This window comes from Salvelinus namaycush, chromosome 27, assembly GCF_016432855.1.
Source record: "Salvelinus namaycush isolate Seneca chromosome 27, SaNama_1.0, whole genome shotgun sequence".
In the NCBI taxonomy this organism is placed as follows: domain Eukaryota; kingdom Metazoa; phylum Chordata; class Actinopteri; order Salmoniformes; family Salmonidae; genus Salvelinus; species Salvelinus namaycush.
The window spans coordinates 30,058,912-30,078,658 of NC_052333.1; the positions used below are offsets into that span (position 1 = coordinate 30,058,912).

Here is a 19,747-nt window from a genome sequence, read left to right on the forward strand (position 1 = left end):
AAGACAAATTTGACTTGTTAATCATTTGCATTTGTCAGGCTACATGCAGCAGTGAGATGAAGTGGAAGCATTCAGTAGAGAGGGTATTATCTGCTTATTTGGACCAGACTAAACCAAGGATGTTCTTTGTATCAACAATAAAAGATGCTGGAACGAGACCTTCGGTTTAAGAGATAATCAAGGTAAAAAAAAAAAAGTGATACACTGAATCCGTAAAGAAGAATTCTAAGCAAAACTGAAACAAAAAAGTTGGCTGATAGCCATGTTCAGAGCCCTAGTTATGTTCAAGTTATGTTTTTTTGGTATGTGCGAGAGAAATTAAACTGACTTTAAAAATCGCTTTATTTATAAAATTCAATGTTCATTTTCTACAAACAAAAAAGGCAGCAGTTCAAACTTGTCGTATAAATCAGAGAAAGATCATTTTTAAAGTTAGAAATTCATTTAAGAAAAAAAAAAAAGAGGCATTGACCATATGTACATTGCTACCATTACAACCACCAATTTTCATGCTTAAAGTTTTGCCGTGTGTGTGTACATATAATGTGCATGTGTGTGGCGAGTGTGTTTGTGTGAGAGAGTGAATTGACATGTACATGCAAAAAGGGAATGTCTTGGATCCAACACCCCACCATATCACTAGTAGCATTGTGTTCCTGTATTCCCGTTGGCTAAAGTGGGTTCTGAAATGGAAATACAACTAAAAAGAGATCAAAACCCCCTCACATAACTTGTACAGCTTCATAAAAAAAATGTACATTTTTTTATCTTTCATTTCTTTTGATAAGAATAATTATACTTTTTATATAAAAATGAAAAACAATGGGTGGTATTCCCATAAAACGGCATTCTCTCAAACATATACACTTGCTGAAGAAGTGTGCAGTTAATCAGGCAGAGCATGACAGACGAAACATAGCGAGAGTTCACAGACAGAGTTTGCAACTAATGAAAATGACTTCAAATCTCATTGTAGACTCAGAAACCACTTTTGGTCAGAAGACTCAAGCTTACTGCATTTGGGGGGGTAAAACCCCCAAATACAACTGAAAACGATGCTTACAGAATTACATTACATATACCGTGTATAAGAAACACAATCAATTCTAGAATTTCAGAGTACCTGGATGATTCTGGATAAGGTGTCAGTAATTTAACATCGCTATATTGCTGATGACCTTGAGAATGTATTCAGATGTTAACACAGCCTATATTTATTTTCTGTACTACCAAATCTGTTGCCATTCTCCATAATTACATGGAGATACAGTGGATCAAGCTCGATGTTGCAAGACTTTGTGCAAGTGATAAAAAAATGACAAGTATATACAAACACACAACACACTGTATGATCAAGGTGGTCGTCTGCATTCAAAGCAAATATATTTAGGCCGATCCATGTACTTTACGTGTTAACTTCTGGAGTATAGGAACGGAAGGTTTGTGCCCATAAGATGATGAGGTTTAGAGGACAGAGCAAAATATAGCTATAAATTTGAAAAAAACAACAATATCTCAAAAGCTACCATTGATATTTACAACCAATAAGCACAAGTTAAATACTCCTCATTCAAATCCAAACACATTTGACATAATAAAAGAAACAAACAAAAAAACAAATCCAAGCTGACTAGCATCTGACCTGAATTTTCTGCAGGAGCCCTTTGAATGGAATTTCAATGGAGAGCGATAAACACTAAATATACAAAACGGAACCTCCACACAAAATGGTTCTCAAATGAAACCATGAGCAGTCCACTACCATTAGCTGCATATATTTCAGTGATTAATTCTGTGCTGTGTCTAAGTGCAGTGAACTGCTAGGTCTATGTTTGGGCAGGTTTTCAAAAAGTATATATTAAGAAATTATTTAGTTAGGAGCCATTGGTGAACCTTTTAAATCTTTTTTTTTACTTTTTCTATAGTGAACAGATCAGGTTTGTGAAGTGGGTATTACTCATTGGTCTATTAATATATTGAGTCTTCAGTAGAATAAACACATTTGCTTTGAGTTGCTGGGACAACGTTTCAACATTGTGGCACCGTAACTTCATTGTTAATCATTTGTTTCAATTAGTACAGATGTCCTCCATAATTCCGACAGATTTGCCTCCTACAACCCTCCTACTCTCCCTTATTCACTCTCCCATTACCCTCTCCTTCCCGTTTCCCACTACCTTCCTTCCCGTTTCCCACTACCCTCCTTCCCGTTTCCCACTACCCTCCTTCCCGTTTCCCACTACCCTCCTTCCCGTTTCCCACTACCCTCCTTCCCGTTTCCCACTACCCTCCTTCCCGTTTCCCACTACCCTCCTTCCCGTTTCACACTACCCTCCTTCCCGTTTCACACTACCCTCTCCTTTCTCCTCCAATCCCCCTCTCATTTGTTCACCTTCACTAACCTCAAACCCCACCCCCCTGGCTGATGTAATACTCGGCCTCTTGTCTCCTGGCAGGTAAGGGTTGCCGTGGAGACGCCGCTCCGCCGGTGTGGGGATGGTGGCGGCCTCGGAGGGAGGTGTGGTTGCTGTGGTGATGGTGGGCGGGGGGAGCGGGAGGGGGGTCGCGGAGGGACGGGGGAACAGCGGAGGCTTTGATGGGGATGATCCGGGTGTCCATGACCTCACAATCCACCTGCATCATCATCTCATAGCCCTGGGATTTATTATATAAACTCTCTTTAGGAGGGAGAGAGAACGAAAGAGTGCAATGTAAAAAAAGACATACTGACAGGGAAAGAAGTGTACAATAGACAGATACAGAGGCTAACAACAACCCCCCCAACATTTAATTTTTTTGTCCCATACACCGGCTAGGTGCAGTGAAATGTGTTGTTTTACAGGGTCAGCCATGGTAGTACAGCGCCCCTGGAGCTAATTAGTAAGTGTTGACAATTTTACGTAATATGCCTCTTCATTCACCCCAAAAATGTATTCAACATCTCCGTTGTTCAAAGATTGAGGGCATTTCAAAAAGTTTTTAAAACAGTGCACAGCAGTGCAATGGGGCTATATTCTGGCACAATTCTAAAGAGCTGATAGTTCCGTCTAGATATCAAGAAAAGCAAACTCACCGTTGACAGACATAGCTGGCATCACCAGAGACATTTTGGGCCGTGTGGTCTTGTTGTGGCTGATAGCTGGCAACAGCAGGTGATCCTACAGAGAGAGAGAACGTAGGCTCATGAATGTCAGACATACGTCTTGCATTATGTGAATGGCACCCACTGTCCGTTTCATTCCCACTCGGTTTCACTTCCCTAGAGGTTTGGCGTTGCTGTTCCGTCTTACCCGTCTGAAGGAGACCACGTAGAAGGTGTCCTCACGCCGGTCGATGGCGTCCATGAAGTCACTGTAGCTGATCTCTGGACCAGCAGGGAACACTTGTATCTGACTGTGAGAGACAAATATTTCTGGTCAGACCAAGACCACAAATACCAATAGCAGCAGTTCTTTCCCCCTAATCACTTTGAAGGATGAACACCACTGTTGATTACTGGGAAATGTGGTCGACAACGGTTACCTGTCAATGGAACGATGGGTCTGAATGGGAAGATATCTGGAGATGTTTGTCTTCCTAAGCTGCGCTTTCTGTAGAAAAGGGAAGGGAAACAACTGATGTGTACCAAAACAATACACATCAACTAGGTCGTTTAACACGCCAGAGGTATCATGTGTACTCACGTGGGAATGTGAAATACTACAAAAATATGATCCGGTACAGAAATACTAAGAAACTAGATGAAACCGCACCTGCGCTATTTTAGCTTTTTTCACAATCTTTGGCTTCCCTCCAGACTTCTTCCTGTCGATCTGGTGCCTGTGGACCCATCCTCTCAGCTCATCCGCCAGCCTAAGTGAGAAAGTGAAGCAGTCAGTTGTAGAAGTCAAGGGGAGTACACAGAAACTTGACTAATTCAGTAGAATACAAAATACAGTAGGATCTATGGGGATATATATATAATATATATACACACTGCCTCCTTTGAACATGGATACAGTGACAGGCCTGTCTGAGAGCGCAGGTGCACTGTAGATGGTGAAACTCAATATCATATTGCATAATGTGGTGAGAGACGGGATGACAGAGAGAGACTCCTGGACGCCTGAGTTAGGACCATAGCAGCGCTGCTGACCTGAGGGACTCGGAGCGGTTGAACTGCCTGCAGTCATTGGAGGTGAAATAGCGGTCGATGTCCTGCAGGACCAGGTCCTTCACGTCGCTGAACACGTCACTCAGGTTCCTGAAAACAGCCAAAACATGTAATTCAGATTGAAACATCCTTCTGAAAGCCTAACCATGATATAAAATAATATTATATGGAAAACCATAGTGATTTCAAAGGGCAAAAGTCCTTAAAGAGATGTAAACATGAAGTAAACATCTTACAGGCAAGTTGTGTGGACATCATTTCATGACAGCCTGTTAGCAGTAAGTTACTTCACTACATTCCTAAAGAAAAGAATGTACTTTTTACTCCATACACTTTACCTCGCACCCAAAAGTACTCGTTACATTTTGACAGGAAAATGGGCTAATTCAAGCACTTATCAAGAGAACATCCCATGACATCTTTATTGCCTCTGATCTGGCAGACTCACTAAACACAAATGCTTCGTTTGTAAATTGTGTCAGTGGCCCCTGGCTATTCGTAAAAAACGTAATAAAATGGTGCCGTCTGGTTTGCTTAACATAAGGAATTGAAATTATTTATACCTTTGACACCTAAGTATATTTAAAAACAAATACAATTAGACTTTTACTCAAGTAGTATTTTACTGTGCGACTTACTTTTACTTGAGTCATTTTCTATTAAGGTAAATTTACTTTTACTCAAGTATGACAATTTAATACATTTTCCACCACTGCCTGTTACATATTTATAATTTCAGACCAGTGTGGCTGCATTCTCAATGACTAGACTGCATGCATGTCTTCTGCAAAGCTCAAACACGGTCTTGTTCTCCAATGACGTTCTACTTGACTGAACCATGTTTGCAAAGCCCCATCGATTAGAACCACATGGTCAGCAGCCGCAGATGGCTGTGGTCATAATGAACAGGCTCACCATCGTGGATATGCAGAGTTAACGATGAATTGGACTTTATTACCAACCTAAACTGGTATGAATCGGTGGATTCCCTCTCCACCTCTCCTCCCTTCCACCCATCCTCTCCTCCCTCCTCCTCAGGATCTAGCCTTTCCTCCACTCTGCTATGTTCCCGAGCCGTCTCAAACTCCAGGAGATTTCTTCCTGTGTGAGGGACCACCTCTTCCTGTAACCCCGTCTCCAGCTTCCTGTCTGTGATACTGGAGGAAAACATTCAATCAAAATCAACTAAATCATGCAGTTATGTACATTACTTTTTAAAAACAGGATTTTTTTGGGGGGGGCCAATTTGCCAATTGATAACACGTCATTGAATGGCAGTGACTATGAACAGTGACTTTTACCTGACAGGGCCGAAACTGAAGGTCATGAACAGTAGCACTACCATGACGCAGACAGCCCTCTTGTTGTTACCAGATTCACTGCCCTGGAACAGAGAGAAGATTTAGAGCAGTGTAAACACTGGGGCCGGGACAATACCAGTATCGCGATACTCAGTATTGTGGCAAGGAAACAAAACACGAAGCGGATTTAACTTCAGGAAAAGAGACCTGATGTTGGAAACAATTATGTTGTCATCCAGAGTCAAATGTATTTATTTTCCAAACTATAGAACACAATATTTTACATACAGCAGGTATTTAAAGAACCAAAAGACTTTGGTCTGCTTCGTGCTTTCATTTTTACCTACTGCGATACTGGAATCGTCCCGGCCCTAGTAAACACGCAAGTACCGACATGTCCTCTTTGAATGTATTCCTAGCTGTTGCTTTAATAACAGTCAAATCTTAACCACATTCTTAAGACTTTCATTTAGAAATCTTAAATTGAAAGCAGTCCATCCGGTTCATTAGGGAAATACATCTCTGCCTCAGTAATGTAATCACCGAACACATTTGCTTAAGGGAGGTTTCCTGGCTTTCCCGCTCCCCTGCCACCCTCCCTCCTCTCTCTCCTACCCCTCCACCACTACCTCTCCTTTCTCCCTTCCCCTGTACCGTCTTCCCTCCCACTCCTCTCTCCACCCCTCCTGTACCTCTTTCCCGGCAAGCCTCTCCCTCAGGGCCTGGTTCTCCTTGCGGAGGCGCTCGTTCTCCTGCTGCGCCTCCCTCAGCTGGCCCTCCAGGTTCTGCAGGTACTCCTTCTTCTTCTTGCGTGACTGGCACGCCGACTCCCGGTTCTTGATCATCCGCTGCTGCCTCTTCATCACCTTCATCTGAGACCCGGTCGGAGGGGAGAGCGCATGACAGTTAATCACGGCAGAACTGGGCGTGTGATCTGACAGTGAAGCCCGGGGTAAGGCAGCGGTTGAAGAAGAGCGTGAAAGAGAACTACTCACTGACTGACTGACATGCGACTGACAGACACTCACATCCATGCCGTTGCAGTTGCTCCCTGGCAGAGAGGACGCCGGGACTATGGGTTTGCTGGGGAATGGGGCCGTGGGGCTATGGCAGTGAGGCATGGTGGGGGAGACGGGCTCCATTTTGACGATGGCTGGCGCGGACCCCAGACAGACTGACTGGGAAAGCACCACTAAGAGAGGAAAAGAAGGTGACATCACTCAGCTATTACGTAACGTATTATGTCATGGTCTCTTACACACCCAAATATCCAGAATACCAGTAATAAAATACATTTCTAATCAACAAATCACAGGAATAGACATGAATAGGTATTGTGGTGATTTGAGCATGCACGCACACAGAGATGCATAAAATAACTTGGAATTCAACGCTCCCCTTTAATTAACCTCATGCATTCACCAAACGGTAAGCCTGGAATAAGGTAATGTGTGAAAAATGGTCCGTCTGGACCCAGGACTCACCAGGCCTGCTCTGGTCCCTGCTAGGCAGGCTGTGCAGTATGAGGGCCTTGGCCGGACTGGGAGCCTGGGAGACGGGGAGAGCCGCTACACACACAGGCCTGGGCTGGATGAGAGGCTTACTGCTCAGGATGGTACTGGCTTTGATCGTGGCCGCAGTGGGGTGGACTGGAGGGAGAGAGAGAACATGACACGCACTATAAAATGTCTGCCAAGAACAATGTCAAGAGCATTTGCACCGAAAGTACATAATATTAAACATGAAGCGTGCTCTCGTGGCTGAAGTCTTTCCTGTGCAGCACATCAATAGCTGACGTCACTGTAGAAACGCGTACCTGTGGCCTGTGCCTGTGTGTCCATGCCATTGTGGGTTGCTGTTTGGTGTTGCTGAGGCGGCAGTTTGGACTGTGGTCGGGCCAGTTGTGCAGAGGCCACCGTGACTTCAAATGTGCCAAGTGGTGGTGCCAGCACATCTCCAAACATATAAGGAGGCGTGGGCGGGTTCTCTCCTTTCACTGTGATCTGAATGGTAGAGAGATGTGCAAGAAATTTTATAAAAAACAGGCTTCACACTTTGGTTACTTCGGAAATACTCGGACTAGGCTCTATGTCACTGAAAATGTGCCCTTTGTGTACATTGCATCTCAGAGTCTCTAAACTGTGATGCATCAATATCGCATAGGGTGCCTTTAGTAGTGTGATGTGGAAGCTGATCTGTCTGGACTGACCTGTGAGTCTGGGAGTGAGGTCAGGGAGCAGTCGGAGGCCAGCGAGGAGGCAGGGGAGGGAGGCTCCGCCTTCACCCGGAACACTGGAACAGCACACACAAATTATACAAAAAGGACACCGTGATTAATTCACATTCAACCATAAAACGAACACATACACAATAGCCAAAGAGGGACTTACACATGTCCACTGGCAAAGGCTGCGTTATCGTCATTTCATCTTTCAATACGGGAACGTCCCCTTAAGAGAGTGCGAGGAAGGCAGAGCAGAGAGAGCGGCAGGGAAAAAGGTTTTAAAAGTACACCACAACCGACGCTGCAATGACACTCTACTGATAAACTGAAGTGATGTTGCCATTTTACTTCATTGGCCTTCTATAGTAGTAATAACATGTCTACTACCACAATGAATACTTTTAAAAAGGAAAACTTCTCCTTATGCTTCCTGCCACGCTTTATTAATCTCTGCACCTGTGAGAAGGTTGTCGTCCAGGTGTCTCCATGGCGACGTGGGATTGTCAGGATCAAGGGTCAGCACGAGATCGTTGTCAAACTGCGAGGAGAGAGAGGAAGCGGAGGGCAGAATTAGGCCATCGTCTGGATTAGTCAGTAGGTCGGCAGGGGGTGGGCCGCTGGTTGCCCCAACAGGGGTTGCCCCTTAACTTTGCCTTCACACACACTGAACTCTCACTACTGCTAGGTAGTGTGTAACACTGCCTGGTTTATACTGATACTGCCAGCACTAGCCGACTACCACCACCAGGTTACTCAACCCTGCACCTTAGAGGCTGCTGCCCCATATACATAGAAATGGAATCACTGGTCACTTTAATGTTTACATAACGCTTTACTCATTTCATATGTACAGTTGAAGTCGATAGTTTACATACACCTTAGCCAAACACAATTAAACTCAGTTTCACAATTCTTGACATTTAATCCTAGTAAAAATTCCCTGTCTTAGGTCAGTTAGGAACACCATTTTATTTTAAGAATGTGAAATATCAGAATAATAGTAGAGAGAATTATTTATTTCAGCTTTTATGTCTTTCACCACATTGGGTCAGAAGTTTACATACACTCAATTATAATTTGGTACCATTGCCTTTAAACTGTGTAACTTCGGTCAAACGTTCTGGGTAGCCTTCCACAAGCTTCCAACAATAAATTGGGTGAATTTTGGCCCATTCCTCCTGACAGAGCTGGTGTAACTGAGTCAGGTTTGTAGGCCCCATTGCTCACACACGCTTTTTCAGTTCTGCCCACAAATTTTCCATAGGATTGAGGTCACTCCAATACCTTGACTTTGTTGTCCTTAAGCCATTTTGCCACAACTTTGGAAGTATGCTTGGAGTCATTGTCCATTTGGAAGACCCATTTGCAACCAAGCTTTAACTTTCTGACTGATATCTTGAGATGTTGCGTCAATATATCAACATTATTTTCCTTCCACATGAAGCCATCTATTTTGTGAAGTGCACCAGTCCCTCCTGCAGCAAAGCACCCCCACAACATGATGCTGCCACCCCCGTGCTTCACGGTTGGGATGGTGTTCTTCGGCTTGCAAGCGCCCCCCTTTTTCCTCCAAACATAACGATGGTCATTATGGCCAAACAGTTCTATTTTTGTTTCATCAGACCAGAGAACATTTCTCCAAAGTACGATCTTTGTCACCATGTGCAGTTGCAAACCGTAGTCTGGCTTTTTTTAATGGTGGTTTTGGGGCAGTGGCTTCTTTCTTGTTGAGCGGCCTTTCAGGTTGTCACTATAGGACTCGTTTTACTGTGGCTATAGATACTTTTGTACCGGTTTCCTCCAGCATCTTCACAAGGTCCTTTGCTGTTGTTCTGGGATTGATTTGCACTTTTCGCACCAAAGTACGTCCATCTCTAGGAGACAGAACGCATCTCCTTCCTGAGCGGTATGATGCAATTATCACAACGCAATTGCGTGGTCCCATGGTGTTTATACTTGCATACTATTGTTTGTACAGATGAACATGGTATCTTCAGGCGTTTAGAAATTGCTCCCAAGGATGAACCAGACTTGTGGAGGTCTACAATAGTTTTTCTGAGGTCTTGGCTGATTTCTTTTGATTTTCCTGTGATGTCAAGCAAAAAGGCACCGAGTTTGAAGGTAGACCTTGAAATAAATCCACAGGTACACCTCCAATTGATGTCAATTGGCCTATCAGAATTTTCCAAGCTGTTTAAAGGCACAGTCAACTTAGTGTATGTAAACTTCTGACCCACTGGAATTGTGATACAGTGAATTATAAGTGAAATAATCTGTCTGTAAACAATTGTTGGAAAAATTACTTGTCAAGCACAAAGTAGATGTCCTAACCGACTTGTCAAAACCATAGTTTGTTAACAAGACATTTGTGGAGTGGTTGAAAAACAAGTTAATGACTCCAACCTAATTGTATGTAAACTTCCGACTGTATATACTGTATTGTATTCTACTGTATTTTAGTCAATGCCACTCCGACATTGCTCGTCCTAATATATATATATTCTTAATTCCACTCTTTACTTTTAGATGTGTGTGTATTGTTGGATACTACAGCACTGTTGGAGCTCGGAACACAAGCATTTTGCTACACCCACAAAGACATCTGCTAAATATGTGTATGTGACCAATAAAATTATTTTATTTTGATTTGATAAAGGCTGAATGAGCAGATTGCCGCACTATTGCACACTATTTTATTTAAACTTTATTTTACTAGGCAAGTCAGTTAAGAACAAATTCTTATTTTACAATGACGGCCTACCGGGGAACAGATCAGGGAACAGTGAGCTAACTACCTTGCTCAGGGGCAGAACAACAGATTTTTTTACCTTGTCAGCTCGAGGAGTCGATCCAGCAACCTTTCAGTTACTGGCCCAACGCTCTAACCACTAGGCTACCTGTAGGTGATGTAGATTGGAATAGGGATGGACATGAGTAATCGAGTCCTCAAACGGATGTCAAAACTCTCTCTTTAACCCGACTAAAGATCACTTTTTTTTTGACAGTCAAACTATTTTGTGGAATGTGCTTTGTGGCTGCCCGAATGGGCAAGAAAACATTTGTCCCGATTTTACATATTTTTTGTTGTTGTCTTGAAGACAATGTTAATTTGCTTTGACTCTACTGTTCCATTTCTACATGTGCATTTGCGGGAAACAACAACAAAAAAGAAACCAAGCCAAGCATCAGTTCTTCTCTTTGAATTCATTTTCCCTTCTGTGTCTCTCTCACTCACTAAACTGTTCCGTCCACTCCCTCTACACACGCGTGCTAAGTGCGCACACAAGCTCTCGTTAGGCCTACAGAAATAAATGCCCCAAATTTTTTTGTATCTAACTGATGGGATACACAAGCTACATTCCTTGCCAAACGACAACAAATTGTGTTCCGTCCCTGAGTTGATTGATGTAGGGACATAAGTGTTCCAACGACGAGCTGCAGTTTTGGAATAATTGCGTCCCGTCGATTTTCCGCTTAGGCTACTTTGCAAACTGATAATGCCATTTAGAATTGGTTAGCCTAGGCTATAACCCCCACTAAACATAGACCAGTTCCACGCTGAAAATATGCCAAAACATTTGTTTGATAAAGACAAAGAGTGTATTTTCAGAATCATTAAGAACAGGCCTACTAACTAAACAGATGTTGTGGTCGTAATTCATCTCCATGCAGTTTTCAATGTAGAATTCTTAATTCATTTAGAAAAATTCCAAAGAAAAGGCTAAATAAACTAAATCAAACAACTGTATATTGATGAAAGATTTTTGTTTGTAACCCTCAGAAAATTGTCTCTCAACTCGCCAAATTGAGCCCCGTTTCAAATGATTACTCTGAGAATAACTATTCCAGACGCGATATGCGCATCAGCAACTTATTTCATTTAGAAAAATAGTCAGTTCTATTTTATTCAGTTATATGACATAATTTTTTTCTAGAAATGATGCGTCTTGAATGTGATAGGGCTTGGGAAATAAAAAGTGTCTTGTCTGCTAAATTAACAAAACAAGGCTATACCATTACACAGTCATAGCAGTGACACTTGCTTGTTGAAGCCTAAGGTTACTACCTTTTTGAAGATTGTGTTCCACAATATAATATAACAGTTACAATAAATGAATCTTAAATGACACTTGTTTTTATATATAGATAAATGCACACATATTTATTTCCAGTGTGAGCCTTGTGTTCTAAAATAGACCCCCCTCCCCCTGTTGGAGTACTCAACAAAAAAAGTGAGAGCGCTAACTGTCAAAACATTTCAAATGCCCATTCCTAGAATAGGCCTCATGTTGAGTAGACAGGAAATTAGGTCTAAATCATTGATAGCTTTGAATTAACTTTGTTGTGGTGATACAAAATGTGTAGTACAGTGGTCAGATAATACAGTCAGGGTCTGTAAGCAGAAAATCTCTTTGTCCGTACCGATGTTTCATATTTCGGCCCTCTCGTGTACTCTCCGTCCTCTCCCTCCTCCATGCTCTCACACTGGTACAGACAGGCATCTGAGACAGACAGACCAATTAGTTAGCACTGTAGGAACATAATTATGCACATGGACAGACACGCAAGTTGCTTGAGTATCAGTTGCTATAGCGGTTGTAAGTAAAGCCTTATCACTATACCACAGTGACCCCTTGTCGCCATGGTTTCCCGTGCCTTATTTGGTTTGACAAGGGCTTGAAACACGACTCTGACCTTTGAGCTAAAACAAGAAGAGGGATCTACTAGTAAATGATGGTTGTGATCATAAACACACCTAAAATGAGCTCAAGATTTGATGCTTTTCTACACCCATTTTAAATTCAAAGCAGCTTCAATTCACAGGAGTCCAGTTTGGTTTTTCCGGCTTTACAAATTGAGGGAAATCTAAGCAATGGAGGGGAAGCTGGCTTAAAATACATGAGATGGGAGGTTTTCTGCCCTGAGGTGACCCATCTTCAATAGCAGAGGGATCAGTAACCAACCTGCTCTGTGCTGAGAATTGTTCCCCATTACTGTTGAATTTTAATTAGCCAAGGGTTAGCTACTCATGATAATAGTAGACCCCATTAACTAGAGGGACAACTTAGGGCTGAAATGAATTCTAGCCTACATTATCATGGGATGTTTTTTTCTTGAAAGAATGCTTTTCGTTTTCCACAACTAGTTTTGATTCATACTGCAGGCCTAACTAGTTAAATGCTGTCTATCATAAATAGTAAATGTAAAATTTAATCAAGTTCAGTGATCACAGGAAGTTAAAGTGCTCACAGTTTACAGATTGCGTGAGACAACCAGACTTAAGTCTGCAAACTTCAGCATACAAAAGCAATGATCAGGGAGTCAGTAAAAGGGAAAGGTCTGTGTATCTAAAATACAGTGCCCTACAATGAAAGCAAGCCAATCTGTCAGATGCAAATGCTATTGATTTTAAAAAAAAAGGGCCCGAGATACCCAGATGTCGCAAAAAGCCAGCTTGGTTTTCAGTCTTTAGATAGGCAAAGGCCTATGGTTTTATTCCACATATTGCATACGTTTGTAATTCAGGTATTTGGGATCGATGGTCTTTTCAGATAGCCTTTATATTATGGAAAACGAAAGCTTCCAGAGCACAAGCTTTTCTCACACTAATACCAAAGGCTTTTTATAACTAAAGTTAACACTCCTATATGTGCTAATACAGTGACATATCCGGTTTGCTGCCCAGCGCACATATAGCTAGTCATAGGCGCGCGCGCGCGCACACACCCACGCAAGAAACCAAACTACCACCAACTTTAACATTATGATTATTTGTTGTCAGGGTCAACCTGGTAAGGTTAGGAAATGAAAGATGCATAGTCAATTTCACGCATTCGTTATCAGCTAAAGTCGCGTTAGTTAGCTGATCATTTTAGCTAGCTAACGCATCCATGCTTCCCAGGTGGTAAACATGCATTACAGTACCATTTATTATCTCTCCCACTTACCCCAATCCTCGCTTGTCAGAAGGTTATCAGCGAAGAAACGACTATCCAAATCAGATAGTAAATCCGTAGTCATAGCCACAAGGCGTTTGTTAATTAGAGGGAGTGAGACAATCACCGATCAATTATATTAAAAAAAGATAAATCCGCGAATTCGATTTACAGCGAATGATGTTCAGTTGGCGATTGGGTCCATCGACGTGCAAAAGATAATTATAATTTCTTACGCGAAACATTCGATTTTGTATTTATTTTGTTTCATAATATCCACTCGGTCCACAGAACCATCTCGCATATGACGACATCCAGACTAGAAACGAAATTTCCGGTAAAAGCCCGCCCATTTTCAATGCAAGATCCAATCAAAGCAAGGATTTGTTAGATTGATTCTTCAGTCGCCCTATCCAATAATGTTATTACTATTCAGGCAGAGTAGACCGTCGTAGATGGACAAAAGTAAGAGGTTTATAAGGTGAATCGGCCAAAACGCACTTCAGAATTTTGAGTGACGTTGAAAATCTTCAATGGTAGACATGTAATTAGGTATTCCTTTCAAAGGACAGGCTCTAAAAATCAATCACGTGTTCAACAATAAGAAACCTTTCATTTGAACACATGGTTGATAGCTAGCTAAAGTTGTCTCTTTTCTAAATTATCAATGGATGGAGATAGGGTTTTGGATTTGTGGTTTTACTTGATTCTCCGTACTGGCGAATGATTATAACGGGGAATCTGATCCAACCATACATTCCTACATTGTGCCCCTTGCCTGAGAGTATGGAAGTTCAATATGTATCTAGATGTAGTAAGCTAGTGTTAACTAGCTAACGTTACCCATGAATTTAAGTTTTTAGCCAGGTAGCAAGACAACCAACTTAAAGCGTGTATGACAGTGATAGGCCGTTTAGTCAACATGAGATAGAGGATCATGGCATTGGCTTGAGTGAGTCATGTTTCTTCGACTTGTATGCACAAACAAATCAGAACCATGGACAACCACATCATATTTAGCTTACATTGATTGGACTAGGTTTTGGTATATTTTAGTTGTCACTGTCATTAGACTAAGCAGAGGTGATTTGATGGTGAAATGGTGCTGGAATAGTGGAGGCAGCAACTGTTTTTGTAACTCCATGGTTCTAAATCAATAGTTGTTTTGTGGTCCGAAAATGTCGGAAACATTAACTTGATTGACCATGCTGTAGGTCATGTAACTAACTGTCTGTTACATGCAATATGCTTTGTGGACTTCACCGGTGTGGTTGAATTTATTATGCAGCACTGTCTTCTTATTGTCTCTGCCTTAGGCCTACAGTGCATTTGGAAAGTATGCAGACGTCTTGACTTTTTCCACATTTTGTTGCTTTACCCTTATTCTAAAATGTATTCAATTGTCCCCCCTCAACTACACACAATACACCATAATGACAAAGCAAAAATAGGTTTAAATTATTTAGCAAATGTATTCAAAAAAATTCGAAAAAGATATTACATTTTACATAAGTATTCAGACCCTTTACTCAGTACTTTGTTGAAACACCTTTGGCAGCGATTATAGCCTAGAGTCTTCTTCACTCAAGGACATTGAGAGACTTGTTCCGTAGCCATCTCTGCATTGTCTTGGCTGTGTGCTTAGAATCGGTGTCCTGTTGGAAGGTGAACCTCTGCCCCAGTCAGGTATTTGTGGCTCTGGAGCAGGATTTCATCAAGGATCTCTCTGTACTTTGCTCTGTTCAACTTTCCCCTCAATCCTGACTAGTCTCCCAGTCCCTGCCGTCCAGCAATAGGAAGAGTCTAAAGAAGAGTTAAGAAAATATTGACCAAATAAACTAAAGTAAAAAATTATAAAAAGTAACACAATAAAATAACAATAACAAGGCTGTATACATGGGGTACCGGTACTGAGTCAGTGTGCGGGGGTACAGGTTAGTTGAGGTAATTTGTACATGTAGGTAGGGGTGAAATGACTATGCATAGATAATAAACAGCAAGTACCAGCAGTGTACAAAACAAATGGGGGGGTCAATGTAGATAGTCTGGTGGCCATTTGATTAATTGTTCAGCAGTCTTATGGCTTGGGGGTAGAAGCTGTTAAGGAGACTTTTGGTCCTAGACTTGGTGCTCTGGTACCGCTTGCCGTGCGGTAGCAGAGAAAACGGTCTGACATGGGTGACTGGAGTCTCTGACAATTTTATGGGCTTTCCACTGACACCGCCTATTATATAGGTCCTGGGTGGCAGGAAGCTTGGCCCCAGTGATGTACTGGGCTGTATGCACTACCCTCTGTAGCGCCTTACGGTCAGATGCCAAGCAGTTGCTATACCAGGCGGTGATGCAACCGGTCAGGATGCTCTCGATGATGCAGCTGTAGAACTTTTTGAGGATCTGGGGACCCATGCCAAATCTTTTCAGTCTTTTGAGGGGGAAAAGGTTTTGTCATGCCCTCTTCACGACTGTCTTGGTGTGTTTGGACCATGATGGTTTGTTGGTGATGTGGACACCAAGGAACTTGAAACTCTCGACCCACTCCGCTACAGCCCCGTCGATGTTAATGGGGGCCTGTTCTGCCTGCCTTTTCCTGTAGTCCACGATCAGCTCCCTTGTCTTGCTCACATTGAGGGAGAGGTTGTTGTCCTGGACCCACACTGCCAGTTGTCTGACCTCCTTCCTATAGTCTCATCATTGTCGGTGATCAGGCCTACCACTGTTGTGTCGTCAGCGAACTTAATGATGGTGTTGGAGTTGTGTTTGGCCACAGTCGTGGGTGAACAGGGAGTATAGCAGCAGGGGACTAAGTACACACCCCTGGGGGGATCAGCGTGGCGGATGTGTTGTTACTTACCCTTATCACCTGGGGGCGGCCCGTCAGGAAGTCCAGGATCCAGTTGCAGAGGGAGGTGTTTAGTCCCAGGGTCCTTAGCTTAATGATGAGCTTCGTGGGCACTATGGTGTTGAACACTGAGCTGTAGTCAATGAACAGCATTCTCACATAGGTGTTCCTTTTGTCCAGGTGGGAAAGGGCAGTGTGGAGTGCGATTGAGATTGCGTCATCTGTGGATCTGTTGGGGCGGTATGCGAATTGGAGTGGGTGTACGGTTTCCGGGTTGATGGTGTTGATGTGAGCCATGACCAGCCTTTCAAAGCACTTCATGGCTACCGACGTGAGTGCTACGGGGTGGTAATCATTTTAGGCAGGTTACCTTCGCTTCCTTGGGCACAGGGACTATGGTGGTCAGCTTGAAACATGTAGTTATTACAGACTGGGTCAGGGAGAGGTTGAAAATGTGAGTGAAGACACTTGCCAGTTGGTCCGCGCATGCTTTGAGTACACATCCTGGTAATCTCTCTGGCCCCGCGGCTTTGTGAATGTTGACCTGTTTAAAGGTCTTGCTCTCATCGGCTACCGAGAGTGTTATCACACAGTCATCCAGAACAGCTGGTGCTCTCGTGCATGCTTCAGTGTTGTTTGCCTCAAAGCGAGCATAAAAGGCATGTAGCTCGTCTGGTAGGTTCGCGTCACTGGGCAGCTCGCGTCTTGGTTTCCTTTTGTAGTCCGTAATAGTTTTCAAGCCCTGCCACATCCGACGAGCGTCAGCCGATGTTGTGGGATTCAATCTTAACCCTGTATTGACGCTTTGCTTGTTTGATGGTTATTCTGAGGGTGTACCGGGGGGTGTATACTCCTCAATGCCATTGAATGAATCCCGGAACATAATCCAGTCTGTGCTAGCACAAACTAAATGGGCTCCCGAATGGTGCAGTGGTCTAAGGCACTGCATCTCAGTGCAAGAGGCGTCACTGTAGTCACTGGTTCGAATCCAGGCTGCATCACATATGGCCGTGATTGGAATTACCATAGGGCGGCGCACAATTGGCCCACCATCGTCCAGGTTTAGCCGGGGTAGGACGTCATTGTAAATAAGAATTTGTTCTTAACTGAATTGCCTGGTTAAATACATTAATGCTGCACAAATGTTTTGGTACCCTTCCCCAGATCTGTGCCATGGCACAATCCTGTCTCTGAGCTCTACGGACAATTCCTTCAACCTCATGGCTTGGTTTTAGCTCTGACATGCACTTCTTCTTCTTTGATGTGGTTTATCGGCGGTTGGCATCCAATATTAATGGTGCATTACCGGCACCAGCTGGACGGGGTATAGCATAAGAAACAAAATAAAATTAAAAATTAAAAAAACATTCTGGGAAAGGGGGAAAACGACATCATACAAAATTAAACATGTCAACTAAAAATATTTTTTAAATGAAAACCTCACTTCTTCAATCACAGTCCACTCCAAAATACATCCCTGTGATGGGGCTGCATTCACCGACAGGATTTCTTGCACCGCCTCAACTGTGAAATCACGAAGACCCAAAAAACGTTCAGCCCCATTCACAATGATTCCAATTGTCTTAGACTTATTCTCCGCCTGTGCTGTACAGCTTATGACCATTGCAATAAATAATACAAAGTCCACCTTTTCAACATGTAGCATTCCACTATCCCTCGGTTGATAAAAAAAACGTCACTAGTCGTGGTGGCTCTACTACCATTGCTTCTTCCCGCCACTCGTTCCTTCCATTTTCTCACCGTCTCCAGATAGGAGACACGCTGGACACTCCTTACCCTTGCCACCTCATTCATCATAACAGAGAGACTCTTCATCAAAGAACAGTAGCATGGATGAAGTGAACTTCTCCGTCCACTGTACAGGTCAATCGACGTGCACCAACCACTCCATCGATGTCTTCAGTTATAGCCTCTGCCTTTATTTCTTGCGCAACCCCAGAAAAAAAACCCTTGATAGGCGCCCGGCTACGAAAATCCACGCCGGAAACATTCTACTCCGAAATCTTTTTGAGTCTTAACACACGCTTCTTCTGCTCCGCAGACACACAAATCGAAAACCACTTCTTGTGACTCGCACCGACTCACACATCCCAGATATTCCTGGATACGTTAAACAGATTTCGGAAGTAGCATTGATCCTAAACCTTGACTGGTGGTTTCTTATTTTCCAACATAGCTTCAGAGTTTTACTTCTCCCTTTGCCACTGTAACCCACCAATTCTCACTTTCTGTACTATTAGCTTCACTCGACTCACTAGCAGTTTCAATCAAAACCTCAGTTTCCGCCATCTTCCATCTTCAACCAATGTCTAAGTGTCCCGCTCCAGCAAAGAGCTACTCTCCTTTCTCTGACATGCACTGTCAACTGTGGGACCTTATATAGACAGGTGTGTGCCTTTCCAAATCATGTCCAATCAATTGAATTTACGACAGGTGGACTCCAATTAAGTTGTAGAAACATCCTACGGACGATGAATGGGAACAGGATGCAACTGAGCTCAATTTCGAGTCTCATTGCAATTGGTCTGAATACTTATGTTAATAAGGTATTTCAGTTTTTTATTTTTAATAAGTTAGCAAAAATGTCAACCTGTTTTTGCTTTGTCATTAAATGAGGAAAAAAAAATATTTAATCAATTTTAGGATAAGGCTGTACCGTAACAAAATGTGGGAAAAGTCAAGGGGTCTGAATACTGTATGCACTGTATATATCAAGTTCGCAAGGCATATGAACTAAAAGGTTATAGAGCAAACAACGCAATTTTCACAACACAGGTTGTAACATGGCTTTTTTTTCTGGCTTCCCCAGTGATTTTACCCACGCACCACAACTGTCCCGAAAAGAAATTACATTAAAATGATGAATGACTTTTAACAAGTATCAAATCTACTTTTATTCATCACATGCTTCGTTAGCAACAGGTGTAGACTAACAATGAAATGCTTACTTACGGGCCCTTCCCAACAATGTAAATAGAAAAGGTAATAACACATAATAATACAAGTTATAATAAATACACAATGAGTGATAACTTGACTATATACAGGGGTACCATAACCGAGTCGATGTGTAGGGGTACGAGGTAATTCAGGTAGATACCACTCCACACATTTCTTGTTAACAAACTATAGGAAAAAGTCAGATTTAACTTCCTGACTGATGTCTTGAGATGTTGCTTCAATATATCCACATAATTTTCCTGCCTCATGATGCCATCTATTTTGTGAAGTGTACCAGTCCCTCCTGCAGCAAAGCACCCCCACAACATGATG

The 19,747-nt window shown here is 42.7% G+C and overlaps 1 protein-coding gene across 3 annotated transcripts; it reads right to left on the bottom strand.

The window, feature by feature from the left end:
• Positions 1 to 324: 324 nt before the first annotated feature.
• Positions 325 to 13,936, bottom strand: LOC120022423 (cyclic AMP-dependent transcription factor ATF-6 beta-like). 3 transcript variants are annotated; one of them, XM_038966309.1, is made up of 17 exons: positions 13,627 to 13,935; positions 12,101 to 12,180; positions 8,135 to 8,216; positions 7,845 to 7,904; positions 7,664 to 7,746; positions 7,271 to 7,457; positions 6,939 to 7,103; positions 6,483 to 6,646; positions 6,147 to 6,326; positions 5,455 to 5,537; positions 5,116 to 5,310; positions 4,136 to 4,243; positions 3,753 to 3,852; positions 3,523 to 3,590; positions 3,291 to 3,393; positions 3,074 to 3,158; positions 325 to 2,678 (listed from the first exon to the last, which is right to left on the bottom strand). In XM_038966309.1, exons 1-17 carry the CDS (start codon positions 13,697 to 13,699, stop codon positions 2,404 to 2,406), a joined length of 2,091 nt encoding a protein of 696 aa, XP_038822237.1. In that variant the 5' UTR covers positions 13,700 to 13,935; the 3' UTR covers positions 325 to 2,403. The 3 variants fall into 3 exon arrangements, with proteins under 3 accessions (XP_038822237.1, XP_038822236.1, XP_038822235.1); XM_038966308.1 differs by having other exon boundaries at positions 6,450 to 6,646; XM_038966307.1 differs by having other exon boundaries at positions 6,147 to 6,646; positions 13,627 to 13,936.
• Positions 13,937 to 19,747: the final 5,811 nt, after the last annotated feature.